The 16,535-nt window shown below is 42.8% G+C and overlaps 1 protein-coding gene across 1 annotated transcript in view; it reads right to left on the reverse strand.

Annotated features, from left to right (window-relative positions):
* Nucleotides 1-16,535, reverse strand: part of LOC103189150 (sprouty-related, EVH1 domain-containing protein 2) — an 85,973-nt gene that overhangs the window by 12,260 nt on the left and 57,178 nt on the right. The window contains exons 3-4 of the mRNA XM_007909452.2: nucleotides 16,002-16,170; nucleotides 13,749-13,813 (exon numbers count right to left, since the gene is read on the reverse strand). Of these exons, the coding sequence (XP_007907643.1) occupies nucleotides 13,749-13,813; nucleotides 16,002-16,170 (234 nt within the window). The remainder of the gene's footprint in view (nucleotides 1-13,748; nucleotides 13,814-16,001; nucleotides 16,171-16,535) is intronic.

Raw genomic sequence — 16,535 nt, forward strand, 5'->3', positions numbered from 1 at the left:
AAAACACAACATAAAGGCATCTTTAAGTTCATCTAATGACTGTAGGAATAATAATAAGCCTTGTACTAGATAATAATTGTTAAATTTGGTATAGCGCCTTTCACGTGGGGAGGATGTCCCAAAACATCCCACAGGATATACTGTAAAGTGCCATGATTGTGGATGAAAGGGGCAGCCAATTTGTAAATAGCAAGGTGCCACAATGAGCCATGAAGTGAATGGCCAAATTTATTGGATATGGTACCTTATCACACAGCTGAGAAGTCTCAAAGTGCTTCTCACCTCTGGGTCAGACGGTTGTAGGTTCAAGTTCCACATTGGCACTTTCAGGTCATAGTATAGGCTGCTACTCCAATGTGGTGCTGAGGTTGGGCTGCATTGTTGACAGAGCGGTTGAACCGAGGTGCCGTCTGCCTGTTCAGGTGGATATTAATGATCCCGTGGGACTTTTCGAAAAGAGAAGTGTTTTAGTCAATAATCCCCCAAATTTATGGCTGTTTGTGGGATATCGCTGTGCATAAAATTGGCTGTTATGTTGATCTGCGGCTACAGTCAGTCCACTTTACAGTAAAGTCCTGTGAAGCGGTTTTGACGACGTGATAAGGCCCTATATCAAATGCAAGGAATGGTTACAGTATTATTCTAGGATCTATGGACACAAAGCAAAAGCACAATACTGTGCCCTAGTGGGTAAATAGCTGGAATAAGAGTAACAGAAGGGTGATTGAGCCTAGGCCACGTAGAAGAAAAAAATGCTCAATTCTGAAATGGGAAGACAGTAGCAATTGGGACGTCCTCCCAAAGTGAAAGGTAATTTGTTGTTGTTGCTGTTGTTTTTTTGTATTCTGGAAGGGAGAGGTTAAACGGGCCAAAGGGCCTTCTTCATCCAACCCTCTCGTGATCACTGTGCTTTGGGAACTGTGGCATCAGGATTGAATGTCCCCACCCACTGGATCCAAGTCATAATAGCATGCCGATTACTTAAAGTTAGGGCTTTGCAGTGTTTTTTTCTTTGCCAAGCCCACAAGGTAACCTTGAAGCAGAGGAACACCCTTTAGCCCAGTCTGAAGATTTCAAGCCGTTGAGTTAGAAACAATGGGAGAGCCCACGCCACCGTGCATTTTTGCTAATTCACTTTGAGGTGGCTTTGTGAATAATGTTCATTCCACAGGATACAAACAGCTGCTGGGGCTTGCAGAATAACTTAGATAGGTACGCTACGTCGTCGAGGCTATGCTGCAGCTCGGATTTCAGAGAGGATAAAAGGATGGTGTAATAAGAATCTTGCATTTGATATCAGGCCTTATCACGGTATTGAGATGCATCTACGCGCTTCATAGAATATACCATAAAGTGAATTGACTGTTTTGTGGGCGAAAGGCACTGCCAATTGCACACAGCAGTGTCCCACAAACTGTCGTGGATTGAGTGATCAAATTATAATTCCTCTAAGAGATTATTATCCTGGAAAGTGATCCGACAATCGACGATCAACCGGGTTCCTACTTACTGCTTGGTAAACAGAAGCGTGTAGAGTAAGGAAACCTGCCTAAGGTTTCGCCCCACCCAGGAATCGAACCTGTGTCATCTCGCTTGCGAGGCGAGTGCTCTAAACAATACTCTACAGCTAAATATCTCTTCTTGGAGATGGAAAAGGAGACAGACCAAAGACTGTAAAAATCACTATATCAGAATGACAGTCAATGTCTCAAACTTGCCCACCCTGTGATCTGAGACTAGTACTAACAGCTAATTGATATTGCACAATATGAAATTAAGCTTGAGAGGATTGAAAAGGAAGCTACATCTGCTTGTGGATAAATAAACCAAGGTCCTCAGGAAGAGCTGAAGGGTGAAGAGGAATTTAGCCTTGGCACTGCCTTCCCAAAGCGAGCAGTGGTGGTGGTGGTGTGTGTGTGTGGTGGGGGGGTTGCCTATAGAGACATGGAGGAACCAAGTTCATGGAAAATTATGATCGACTTCAAGCGTCAGAATACAAAGAGTTGGAGGGACTCCAAAATTGGAGGGCCTTTGAAGCTCTGAGTTGCAGCTCCTGTTGACCCATCATGGAAATCACAGCACAGGAGGAAGCCATCAGCTGATTGTGTCTTATCCTGGTCCGACCACCACTGCAACTTCAAACAATAATAATCTTTGCATTTGATATAGCGCCTTATCATATTGCTGAGATGTTTCAAAGCGCTTCACAGAATATATTGTAAAGTGAATGGAGTCTGTATTTTGTAGGTGAAATGCAGCAGCCAATTGCACAAAGCAGTGTTCCACAAACAGTTGTAGATTAACTGTTTTATTAAATATCAAACTAACTTCAAATCCTCAGACTTTTTCATTCTTCCTTTTCAAATGTTTACCCAATTCCCTCTTAAATGTATGGTCTCTGCCTCTAATGAATAATCCTGGCATTTCACGAAAAGGAGGATGTTTCACACAAATTATTGTGAAGTGTAGGGTTAAAGTATTTTATAGGCAAATGCGGCAGCTAACTCGGGCACAACAATGTCCCATAAACAGCCACTGAGTGAATGGCCAATTTTTATCTTCCATATTCGGTTTACAGTCTGCATGGAAAGTCACTTCTGAACTCTTCCTGTCCCATCAGTACTGGAGTGCAAAGCACTGCATGCCAACCTTCAACAGCGACTTAACCAATGATCTGTATAAACTTAGCCAATGATCTGTATTTACATTCAAATGGTTCTTTTCATTTTGTGAGATGTCTCAAAGAGCTTCAGTGTTGGGTGGGCATTTGAGCGTGGGGTGGGAGCTGAGGGAGGGGAAAGATAGCAGAAAGTGCAGTCAAAGAGGTACGTTTTGTACTGTGCCTTAAAAGAGTAGAGGGAGGGAGGGAGGGACTCTGGGATGGAATTCCAGAGTGGGAGCTGAAAGTCCATCACTACCATGCTTTTATATTCAATCTCCCGTACACCTAAAACCCAGAATCACATTTGCCTTTTAGTATTAATCCTCGCATTAGATACATTAGGTCTAAACATCTCAAAATGCTTCAGTTTTCAAGGAATCTGCATTTTGGGGGTAAACGCGGCAGCCAATTCATGCATAGGAATGTTTCACAAACAGCCAGGAATTGAATGATCAATTTAATCTAGGGGGTTGTTGGCCAGAATACCTCTTCTCTTCAGGTAGTGTCATGGGATCTTTAATATCCACCTGAAAAGGCAGACAAGACCCAAGTTTGACATCTTATCTGAAGAAAGGCACCTCCAACAATGCCACCCCCCTCCCGGCAGCAATGTATTGGAGCTTCTTCGGCCTAGACAATGTGCTCAATATCCCGATGAGCTGAGTCAGGTGGACACCAGGTTCCTAATAATATTAATCCTTGCATTTGATATAGCACTTTATCACGTCGTAGAAATGTCTCAAAGTACTTTACAGGATATATTGTGAACTTCCTCAATGACACATCTGCAGAGTGTGTGTGTGCATGTGAAACACTTTGAAGAGTTTAAACACAAAAGAGTGAGGCGCAGTTTTCACTCAATGTAACTCAGCAGAGAAAGAGAGCAAGAATTGTGGCTCTGCATTCTCTCCTCCGAGTCAGAGGAACCACAACATGTCGTGATCCCATTGATATAACTGGTTCAGCTGCACACAAGAACGACTTCGTTGGAGCGAAACCACAAAGATAGCGATCTGCCACATTCCTTTCCCCTCCCTGCAGAGAAAGGGATACCAAGTCTGTGCAGAATTTCAAACCAGTCTGGGGCCAAGATGCCTTTGCCCCAGGGTTGCCTGGAACACAGCATGTACAAACATTTCCTGCAGAGTCTCTACCTGAGACTTCTTGTACAAGAAATCCGAGCCCCTGGAATGCAGGGAGGACCTGCTGAACTGCTGTACAAACTGCTATCAGGAAAACAAGCAGTCAAGAGTGAGGATACACGTGCAAGAATTACAACAGACAGGTATTTTGTGGATCCACCGTTTTTGAAGGGAGGGCATTTTGTGGACATATCAGGGGCGGGGGTGCGGGCGGGCTTTGTGAAGACAGGGCAGCACCTTGTTTTGCCCCACCTGTATGGAAGTTGAAGCTCTGTGACTGTGCCATGACATGACAAGCACTGGGATCTTCAGTCTTGTGGACAGATAAGAGCTGGGGCAGCATTAACATTGCGAAAGTTTCCACTTTTTGTTATGAGGTACTTGATCCTTAGATCCAGAGTGGGGAGAGTGTTACCCAACCCCACCTCCATCAACACAAGCAGACACACACCAACAATAACGCGAGAGGCAGTTTTCACTCATGAAGTAGCTGAAACAGCTGAGAAAGAGAGCAAGAATTGGTGCTCAGCTGGTAACACTCTTCCCTTGGAGTCAGAAGGTTGTGGGTTCCAGCCCCCATGTTGGGGCTTTGAACTAGGCTGACAGTCCAGTGCAATGCTGCGGGAGCGTTGCATCGTCGGAGATGCCGTGCTTTGAATGAGCCGTTGAACCGAGGATATTGTCTGCCTGTTCAGGTGGATGTTAAAAAATCCCACAACACTGTTCGAAAGCAGAAGGGAATTTCCCAATTTCCTGGCCAACAATCCCCCAGATAATAATAATAATCCTTGTATTTGCTTATAGCGCTTTATCACTCAGTTGAGAAAATCTCAAAGCACTTCACAGAATACACTCTGAAGTGAATTGATTGTATCTTTGTGGGCGAAACATGGCAGCCAATTGCGCACAGCAGTGTCCCACAAACAGGCGTGGATTGAGTGACCAAATTCGTTAGTGTTTTTTTGGAGGGATTATTTTCCCTGGAACGAGATCCGCCAATCGACTAACAAACGGGTTAGGTAAACTGCCAGGTAAACAAGAGGCGTGTGGAGTAAGGAAACTTGCTTAAGATTTCACCCCATCCGGGAATCAAACCCGGGTCCTCTGGAGTTGAGTGCAATACCCTACAGGACTCCTGTAAAATTGGTCATTCATTTGCTGTGTGCAAATTAGCTGCCACGTTTGCCTACAAAATACAGTCACTACACTTTACAGTGTCGTTACAGCAAACTGCACCTGGCCCACCTCCCCAAATGGTACCCACCTTTGTCCCCAAGCTGCACTACCCCCTCGCAAACCAGACCCTATATCCAAGTGGCATTTCAGTTTAATTAATTATTGGATTCAGCAAAGGCTGAGGTAGGATATTTCGGTACAAGGTCCAATGTTCCCAGTCGCAATGTTATCAAATTACACTTCAACACGGCCAACAAAATGAGTTACCTATAACAGCAAGCAAACTGATCCAACGGTTAAGTACTTCCTCACTCACCAATTAAGACTGCACTTAAACATTCCTGAGCAAAAATGCAAGTTTTTTTTTAAAAAAAGAGATGTGGTGGTGGGGGAAAGAGAAGAAAGAGCATTAAGTCAATAATGAATCCAATCTGCAAGATTGTGTCGGTCTCAAAACAAGGCACAGAATTCTAAACCTGTGCAATTTTAAACAAGAAAACTGGTATGTGATAATAATCGTTACATTTGATATTGCGTCTGTAACTTCACATTTCTGGAAAGGTGCAGTGAATGTACTAACAGCAGTCCACTTGTGCACAGCAATGTTTCACAAACAGCCGTGAAGGAAATGACCTTTTTTATATATTATACACAAGTTGTGTAATATAATATAAATATTATATATATAGTGTGTGTGTGTAAAATAAATATATATATAGATATATGAGTTAAGCTCACAAATGAGCACAGGCGAAGGGAGCATTTCTAACAGCTTTCTGTAAAGACCAGCCTAAAGCAGGCTTGCTTGTCAATAGTCGAGCAAAATCCTAGCTGGGCAAGCAGCGGGGAAGCTTGCCAGACAGTCCTCTCAATGGCAAGCTATGCGGTTTTAGCTGGTGAAACTTTTAGCTGAACACTCTGAACCTTAAACCTCGACTCTTGTCAACCTGTGCGTAATCTCCAAAATTAGGTAAGGAGGGTGCGTCCCTCTCGGGAAAGAGCATGCACTCCGCTCCAGATACGGGAATTTCCTTGCATAATTGGAGTGCACACGTGGAACCCTCAGTCTGGTTTGGATGCTCTTGAACACCTTGATGGGATTCTGCACGTTTCTCACACCAGGCTGACGGGGAAAAACAAGCTAAATCAAAACCCCAAAGATTATCCTCATTAAAATAAAATTTTCATTTTTTTTCCAAAAGGAAACGTAGCAACAAAGGTTTTCCGTCCAGATGAAGATGTCACAGTTCACACGGAGACTGATCAATGAGGCTAACAGCTGCACCAGATGTCAATTCCAGACACTAGTAATGTGTGGCATCGCTCAGTGTATGTGTGTAAAAAATGATCTGCATCGCCAATTGGAAATTCATCAAGTGACTTGCCCATCCCAAATTTTAAGCCGTCTCCATTCCCATATTTAATACAGTTTCCATATATAGGTAATCCCGCTTATGACGAGTATTATTGCGTGGAGTCCCGTAGTACAATGGTTAGCATGCTCGCCTTGCAAGCAAACCTGGGTTTGATTCCCGGGCAGGACGAAACCTTGGTCAAGTTTCCTTACTCCAGACGCCTCTGTTTACCTAGCAGTTGGTAGGAACCCAGTTATTAGTTGATCGATTTCCGGGGATAATAATCCCTCCAATAAATAAATAAATATTTAAATGAGATCACCACGACTGTTTGTAGGACAATGCTTGGCTTCCGCGTTTTGCCCACAAATATACGGTAAATCCACTTTGCAATATATTCTGTGAAGCGCTTTGAGACGTCTCAATGGCGTGATAAGGCGCTTTTTCAAATGCAAGGATTATTATTCCACAGGAAAACAAGATGGCACTGAGCAACACAGTTCCATTTACAATTCTCCTTCATGAGCGAGTTTAAAGGAACAGCATCACACAGTGCTGGTGAATCATACTGAAATCCCAATGATGAGTGACAGCAGGCTATTCTACCATGGGGACCCGCCAGCTGGTGCAGGTCTCGTCTTTACCAACATACATAGGAGGAGCAGTGGATAGCAACCAAGAGCATCAACTCAGAGACCGATTATCCTTCTCGTTGGAAGCACTCCCATCCCTGAGGCAGAAGGTTGTGAGTTCAAGCTCTGTGTTTAATTGTGAACTTGTATATAGTAGTCTCGACTGACACTGCAATGCAATCCTGCGTTGTTGGAGATGCTAGCCTTCAATTGAGATGTTAACCTGCTTGTTTAGATGGACGTGAAAGATCTCTTGGCACTGTTCAAAAAACAAGGCAATTTGCCCTGGTATCATGGCCAACAATCCCCCTTAGTTAAAATTGGTTGTTCACTTCATGGCTGTTTGTGTGATGCCACTGTGCCAATTTGGCTGCCATGCTTGCCCTCAAGTACAGTCACTACATTGTAAAGCATACCTTGTGAAGCGCTTTGGGACATCCTCCTGCCTTGAAAAGCACTATATCAAAATGCAAGAATTAACTGTAGGACCCCAACAGCCTGAGCAGAGATCAACCACACAGCACAGATTTATATAATAATTATCCTTGCCTTTAATATAGTGCTGTTGAGACGTCTCAAGGTGTTTCACAGAATATATTGTAAATTGGATTGACGGTGCATTTTGTGGGTGAAACATGGCAGCCGATTGCACACAGCAGTGTCCCATAAAACACTGGATTGAGGGACCACATTTTTTTGAGGAACTTGGCCCCTAAAAGCAATCTGCCAATCGACTAACAACTAGGTTTTTACTTACGGCTAGGTTAACCGAGGCGTGTGGTGTAAAAAAAAAACTTGCCTAAGGTTTTGCCCCGCCCGGGAATCGAACCCGGATCCTCTCGCTTGCAAGACAAGCGTGCTAACCGCTTCGCTCCGGGACTCCAACGGGACTTGGATTGAAACCCATGACCTGATCTGTATGGTTACATACACCAGACAGTTCTTTTATCTACCAAGTCAACAGAAGCAGCTGCACAGTAGGCATCTGATCGTCCCTGGAATTTTTATTACACATCACTCACGGACATAAGAGTTCAACTGAACAGGCCATTCAGCTTTAAACATATAAAATGCAACTTGCTTGCAGGTAGGGTAATTATATAGTTAAACAGTTCCTAAACAATCAAATCTCCAGTCCCATTATAGTTGGACCTTGTTGGGTTCATGGGTGGGGGGAAGGGGAGGAATCAGACCCTGAACTATAACAGCGCACGTTAAAAATGGCCATCAGGCAGCACTTCCATGTCATCAGATCACCCTGACATTGCTTCCTATCCACTATTCAGGAATAGTAATAAGCAGGAAGCTGACAGTTAACGCAGAGGCTTACCTCACCATGGTCCAACTAAGCTAAAAATGGGCCCACGTTATGTTATCACGGAATCTGACTGTACTCAAAAATTCTATGTGAATTGCAAAAAATTGAATGCAAATGCATATTCGTTCCACTCGAAATTTCAAGAAAATACAGTGAACAGGGAAGTCACTCCAATTAAATTACTCTGCGACACTATGCAGACTCAAATGACGCACACCTACACTCTGTTAGCATGAGGAATCCAATCTCGCTGGGTGTTGTCCTTGCCATCGAGGTGCCTTCCAGGGACATGAGGAAATCACGGGGGTTTTAAAGCCTAAAATATCCAGTCCCGTATAATTCACTGGAATGTCAACCAAGTTCCTAACCACTGCAGTGACGTGGAGTACCAGAGCTGTAAACAGATTGGTTTCTATTAGTAGGGCAATATCTGTGACGCTCTGCATTTTTTTAAGTCAACCAACAGTTATGTCAAACCGGTGGCACTGTGAATGTAAAACAGATTTTGGCAAGCCCTTCGCCTTACAGGAAGGACAGAATTACTGTAGCATAGAACAGTAAACAGAATAAGAAACACATACACACACACACACACAAAGTTTCAGTCTCGATGAAAATAAACTTTTGCAGCAGAATAATACAATTACAAGCACTTTTTTTTATATAACTTAAAAAACGTTTGCCCTTCACCAATTCTGTGCCAACGCTCTTCCTGTCACCATCGTGACAGATGGTCACAACGAAGAGTGAAAGCATGGAGCTGTTTTTAAAGCTCTCGGATGCTCTGGGCCAGGCTTAGCTCTGCACTCATTTCACATCCCACTTCCTTTCAGCGTGTTCCCAGGCTTTGCTCAAAGTGCAGTTATGCACACTGAGGCGATTCCCTAATCCTCGCTGGCCTAACAGGAAGTTGTCAATCATCTTGTTGTCCGCTTGCCAAATTCTACCTCTTTCTCAAACAAAATAATGTTTACAAGCTGTGCTGGCCTGTTCTGCACGCCACTGCCAAAAGAAGAGGACAAAGTCGATTTGTGTATCCTCTCCACCACCTCGCGAAGGGGGAGGGACGGGAAAACTGGCCTGGAACCTTTGAGCCACTTGAGCTACATTATTCTTGTGGAGTCCCGTAGAGTAGTGGTTCGGGTGCTAGCCTTGCGAGAGGACCCGGGTTTGATTCCCGGCGCAAAACCTTAGGCGAAGTTCCCTAATTCCACAGGCCTCTGTTTACCTAGGAGTAAGTAGGAACCTGGTTGTTAGTCGACTGGCTGTTCGCTTTCCCCAAAAAATCCACGACTGTTTGAGGGACACTGCTGTGTGCAATTGGCTGCCGTGTTTCACCCACAAAATACACAGTCAATTCACTTCATCGTATATTCTGTGGAGCTCTTTGTGACGTGTCACAAATGTGATAAGGCGCTATATGAAATGCAAGGCTTATTATTATTATTCACTTAAAATTTCACGTGCAGTGAAGGATTCCCGCTTGAACAGTTTTCTTAACTGAAAAGATATTGCGCACCTCCACTCCACACCAGGCACCGCTTGGACTACTCAGTTTTGAGCAGTGGGTGAACCTGTGAGGCACTTCGAGACATGGGACTCCTAATGTGAAAGGTGGTATATCGATGTAAGGATTATCATTATATAATTTCTTACATTCTATTTTATATAATCTTAGAATAATAATGATCCTTGCATTTGATATAGTGCCTTATCACGACATTGATACATTTCACAGCACTCCACAGACTACATTGTAAAGCAGATTGACTGTGTATTTTGTGGGCGAAAACGCGGCAGCCAATTGTGCACAGCAGTGTCCCACAAACAATCGTGGATTGAGTGATCAATTTTGGTGGGGATGGGGGAGTGGAGGGATTATTATCCCCGGAATACAATCCACCAATTGACTAACAACTGGGCTTGGTAAACAGCGGCTTGCGGAAAAAAGAAATTTGCCTTATATTCATCTTGTACCAATGTCTTGAAATGCGTGCATGCTGAGACTAAACTAAAAGAGGTTAAATATTAAATGGTTAATATGCAAAACGCTGGTATCTACAACAGCCTGGACAGAAATCCAGCAATCAACCACTGTACGTACCAGCAGCACCATCTGCAAATGACCACAAACACCTTTGCTTACCTCCTACACAGCTCCAGCTTGGTCCAATCAAAGCTTCCGTAAAAAATAATGCTTTATAAACACAAAAGTACTCAGACAAAGCATTTTGCATAGTTGTGGCACGAAGAACAATACCTCCATAACACTGAAACAAAGTTCTGAACGCTAGACCGTGTGCAGTAGTGGAGAATTATGGAGACGGTATGACCTAAACAAAACCAAATGCTGTCTGACAGATTACAACTTTGAGTCATTTTCAACAGAGTAAAACTAACACCGCAGGAAATCAGAGGAAACAAGCCTGTATATTAAGCTTGCTCATTTTTAGTTCTGTTTCCATGACTGTTTTAAATACATCAGAACCTTCTTCTGAATGGGAGAACTTACAATCGGATAAAACATGCAAACTATTGATACACTGTCGTGCCTTTTCACCTCATTGAAATGACTCAAAACACTTCACAGAAATTTTGCTGTAAAGAGTACTGAACAGGACACTCCCTTCTCTTTTCGGTTAGTGGGTTAGTTAACATCTACCTGAAAAGACACAGACAGGATCTCGGTTTAAACTCTTATCTGAAGGACGGCAACTCCGATAATGCAGCTCTTCTATGAAATGGAATCCAATGTCAGGTGGGAGCAAAAGGAGATTGAGGGAAAAAGCAAGAGAATAAGATAGAGAAAGTTACAAAGTAAACATCTACAGAGCTGCATAGTAATTTACTTGAGTCTGTTGCGAGCTTCAATGCACACTGCCACAGTGATGGGATTTGGGATCATTGCCATGGAATAACACACTCAGATCCTGATTTAAGCAGCTTCATTCTGGGATGGACAGAACGAGGGCTGGATGCCTCCCCTCTTGGGCACCAGATTCCAAGATTTTAATGACTGTGGGTGTACCATAATAACAATAATCCTTGCATTCGATATAGCGCCTTATCATGCCACTGAGACATCTCAAAGCTCTTCACAGAATATGTTGTAAAGTAGATTGACTGTGTATTTTGTGGGTGAAATGCGGTAGCCAATTGTGCTCAGCAGCGTCCCACAAACAGTCGTGAATTAATTTGAAGGGATTATTAACCCTGGATTACGACCGGGTTCCTTACTGCTGGTAAACAGAGTTGTGTGGAGTAAGGAAATTTGCCTAACGTTTCTGGCCACTTGGGAATCAAACCTGGATCCTCTCACTTACTTGCAAGGTGAGCGTGCTAACCACTAGATTACAAGACAGCGGCCCCGAGGTTTACAATGGATAAAGTGTAGTGGCTGTGTAATGTGGGCGAATGTGGCAGCCAATTAGCACACAGCGACATAGTTCTGCTTAGCCACCAAAATTCACGAGCTACATACCCTTCTGGCCCTAAGCTGTAAATCCACATCAGTATCACTGCTGTCTACAATTATTCGGCTTCATACAGACAATTTTCAGAGAAGGGTCACTTCCTTTATTCCTGCTACCACACATCAGGTCAGCCCTGACAGAGCAAAAAAGCAACCGCATCTCTGACCTGTCGGCCTGTAATTCATCATTGGCTTAGGGACCTGTGACAGAAACAGGAAATAGAACAATAAACCAGGTTATCCAGCTAGTATTATCTGGTTACCTACCAGCTCATAAATAAGTTTGAAAGAGATAAGTGGGGGCCTAAAAAAAACTTAACATAAAATCAAACATTCCAAAGCGCTGTACGACAGCTACATTAAAACCAGAGCGAGATTCCACACTGAGCAAGTCTCCTCTTGCCAGGGCGCCCTAATAAATCACTTTGGCAGGTAGTTGGGAAGCAGCTGCTAATGATAGTTTGACTGAAGAGCACAGGAAGTCACCTTTTAACCCAACCTCCTGTTGCTCGTCTCTAAGGTTAGTGACAAAGGAATGAAAGCAAACGAATTGCCAAGTGTCAGAGCAGTCTGGTCGAAGTGCAACAGGACATTGCAAATCTGGCTTTATCCTCCAGGATCAATGAAAAACTGTGCAAGGCAGACCTTAGCCAGGACTGGCTACTGTGGTGGTTGGTGCTTACAATGACAGGATTCCACATAGATGTTATAAAGCTAAGGCAGATGGGTTCAATGTAACTTAGCTACTTTAGGTCACAATGTAAAGGGTAGCTTCCATTTTCACAATGGAAAAAAATAATAATTTGGTCACTCAATCCACGTGGGAATCAGCTATGCGCAATTGGCTGCTGTATTTCACCCACAAAATACACTGTCAATCCACTTTACAGTATATTCTTTGAAGCACTTTGAGACATCTTGAAGGCGTGATAAGGCGCTATATCAAATACAAGGGTTAATATTACTGCAACACTAAAAGATCACTTTTAAAGAACAAAACTAACATCAGCTGATCATCTCAATTACTGCACAGTGTGAATTCTGAAAGAAATCTCTTCTGCCCGAGGTATGGTTGGTGAATGTAATCTGCATCACAACAAATATGGACAAATCAATTACAAATAGTAATTTATGTCACCAGCAAAATAACTTGACCACCAGAGCTAGAATAGCTGTACTCTTGAACCAAGATAAATATGGATGGAAACTGTGGAAAAGCGATTCAGCTTGTGCAACTTTCTACATCTAATAGAATGAGATTCTTCATTAAAATAAGCAGCCTCTTCTCACTTGAATTACTTGCGAACAGGCACAACGTCTTTGTTCAAAGATGTTCATTTGTAAACGGAGAAAAAGGTTTATGACCATACAAAAAACAGACCGAATGTGTGCACCTAAAAGATGTCCATAAAGTCCTATTACCCCTGGATACAAAACAGCAATGTGAGACTACTAAGTAATTGAAACAAGTTGTTGGAGATGCATTTCGCCTTGTCACTCCATCATGTTACGGAAGATGTCACACCGAACATGACGATGGATCATTACCTGCCATGAGAATGATGCCGCTCACGCCACAGATCCTCTAGACATCTAAATACAATTACACATTTTTAATGAATACAATTAAGTACTTCGAAATACATTATCATTCTGCCACATGTTTCAGTTGTTACTTACTGCACGGTAGAGAAAAAAACACGGGGGTAACACGATTTTGTGGACACCTTGTACAATCACCAGATTTCTGGACTGAAAGCATTTGACGTTAGGGCAATACCATCTCTCTGCATGCAAGTTTAGTTTTTTATCTCCAGATCTGGTGCCACAGAGACAGCTTGCGTTTGATTTCTGGCCTACACGTAGGGGTTTGTCATTCCAAGTCTCAACACCTGAATCGCTGGTGAATAATAAGACTGTAATACCACTGCAAAGAAGGTTGTTCAGGGGCTAGGAGAGACTGGACAGCGTCAGTGCTGGTCTGTACTTACTATAAACACGTCATCATCACCGACCTCAGCTTCATTCTGAATTGTTGAAGATGATGTGGTTGACCCTGGGTGGGGGGGGGGGAAAAGAGTGAAAAAAATATTTCCTGAAAATGTAATCATGCCCAAAATGACAACATCTACCAAATAAATCTTAAAAGGCTGTACAAACAAAATTATAGATACCTTTCCCTTCGTACTATAAATAATAATCTTTGTATTTGAAAATAGTGCCTTATCATGTCATTGAGACGTCTCAAAGCTCTTCACAGAATATTCTGTAAAGTGGAGTGACAGTGTATTTTGTGGACAAAACGCAGCAGGCAGTTACACTCAGCAACGTCCCACCAAACCTGGTGCAATATAGAGTGACCTTTTTATAAGGAGCCTCACTAAAGCTCAAGTTCACTTGTAACATAGGGATCCTGTGATCCGACAATTAACTTGCGCACAGCAATGTCTCACAAACAGCCACAAAATGAACGAACAAATTTTATCTTGGGGATTGTTGGCTCGGACAACTGGAGAAGCTCCCTTCTCTTATTGAGTAGCACCATGGAATCTTTAACCACCCGAACATTTAACATCTCATCCGAAGGACGGCAATGTCAACCAAGTCCTTTAAAAATGAGCTGGATGATTATTAACAGGACTGCAGGATGGGTAGTGACCGCAATTGAATAAAAATGGTTGGAACTTGGAATCACATTGTCTAAGCTGACGCTCGAATACAGTGTTAGGGGTGTATTGCATTGTCAGAGGTGCTGTCCTTCGGATGACGTTAAATGAGGTCCCATCTGCCTGTTCAGGTGGACGTTAAAGACCCCAAGGTGCAATTCAAAATGAAAAGGGGGTTTCTCCAGGCTTTATCCTCCAGGATCAATGAAAAACTATTCAAAAAAAAAGTCTCTTGCAAGGCAGATGTTAGCCAGGACTGGCTACTGTGTTGGTACTTAAAATTACAGGATTCCAAATAGATGTTACAAAGCTAAGACAGATGGGTTCAGTATAACTTAGCAACTTTAGATCACAATGGAAAGGCAAGTGCCACATTAAATAGTCCGGTGTCCGGGCCAATAATCCCCCAGAATAAAATTTGTTGCTCATTCAATGGCTGTTTGTGGGACACTGCTATGTGAGACCGGGTGCCGTGTTTCATCCACAAAATACACAGTCAATCCACTTTACAGTGGCCCTGGAGGGGGTGCAGAGCAGGTTCACTAGAATGTTACCAGGCCTTAAAGAATTAAGTTACGAGGAAAGGCTGCAAAAATTTACATTGTATTCCCTTGAGTTTAGAAGGTTGAGGGGTGATTTGAATGAGGTGTTTAAGATGACAAAGGAAATTGATAGGGTAGATACAGAGAAGCTATTTCCTCTAGAGGGGGAATCAAAAACAAGGGGGCATCGTCTTAAAATTAGAACCAGGCCATTTAAGACTGAAATCAAGAAGCACAGAAGGTGGCTATTCGGCCCATTGTGTCTGCGCTGACTCTTTTAAGGGCAATCCTTTCAGTCCCATTTACCTACCCTTTACCCCATACCCCCGTACAGGGGTGTTCACAAAGTCCAGTTACTCCCTGTGTGTATTTTTAAATCTTACAATTAATTTTTATTTTCTGTTGCTGTGGAGTTGAGTGTGACAATGTCTGACACCGGTAACTTCCTCATCACTCCATCCATGTTACGCAAGATGTGGCACGAACATGGCGACGGATCATTATCTGTCATGAAAATGATGGTGCTCTCACACACACACACTCACCGATCCTCTGATCGCCTGAATACAATTACCGGTGTCAGACATTGTCACACTCAACTCCACAGCAACAGAAAATAAAAATTTGTACTGAATACAATGAAGTAGTTTTAAATACAGTTATTATCATTCTTCCACACGTTTCAGATGTTGGTCAGTGCACTGTAGAAAAAAACATGGGAGTAACAGGACTTTGTGAACACCCTGTAGTTTACAGGGATTGAGAATGTGTGGAGGAGGCTCATGGAAGTATTAACACAGTCACAGACCAGATGGGCCGAATGAGCTGGTTTGATGTTGTATATAGTCTGTGTCATTCTGCAGAAAATCAGCTTTTGTGCGTTTTTTTCATGAACCAGGTTTTATACTGACTGTAATACACTGGCTCTGTAATTACTAGCTACATTACGAACATATCAAACACAAGCAAAGTTTGCTTTGCAGGAGAGTAAGAGAAGCTCAAAAACCCAAACGCATGATTTAAAGACGAACGATACCTTCTGTAAGATCCTCAATTGCTTTCCTCACTCCTCGGTCAAAGGCTCGAGCATCGGCAGGGCTCTGAAATGTCAGTCCAAACTTCCTGCTGTCAACCATCCAATGATGAAATGTAGGTGTTGCTTTAGTATAGACCAAGTCTTTCTTCAAGAAGCATTCCAATACCACCTAGAGTGTAGTTTCAAAATAAAAATATAGATCAGGTTTTCTTTAAATAATGTTCACAGCATCAATTTCAATTTCAATTTTGACAGAGCAATTTTAAATAATAATTGTCCATAATAACAATAAAATTGGCCATTCGCTTCATGGATTATGCAAGGCTTATTATTATTATTATGGCTGTTTGGGAGATGTTGCTGTGTGCAAATTGGCTGCCGCGTTAATAATAATGATAATCCTTGCATTTGATGCAGCACCTTTCACATCAAGAGGACGTTTCAAAGATTTACACAGGATTTACTGTAAAGTTTGGTGACTGTATTCCGTAGGCGAACCGGCAGCCAAATTGCGCACTGCGATGCTCTGTAAAA

This window comes from Callorhinchus milii, unplaced genomic scaffold (assembly GCF_018977255.1).
Source record: "Callorhinchus milii isolate IMCB2004 unplaced genomic scaffold, IMCB_Cmil_1.0 Scaffold3, whole genome shotgun sequence".
Taxonomy (NCBI): domain Eukaryota; kingdom Metazoa; phylum Chordata; class Chondrichthyes; order Chimaeriformes; family Callorhinchidae; genus Callorhinchus; species Callorhinchus milii.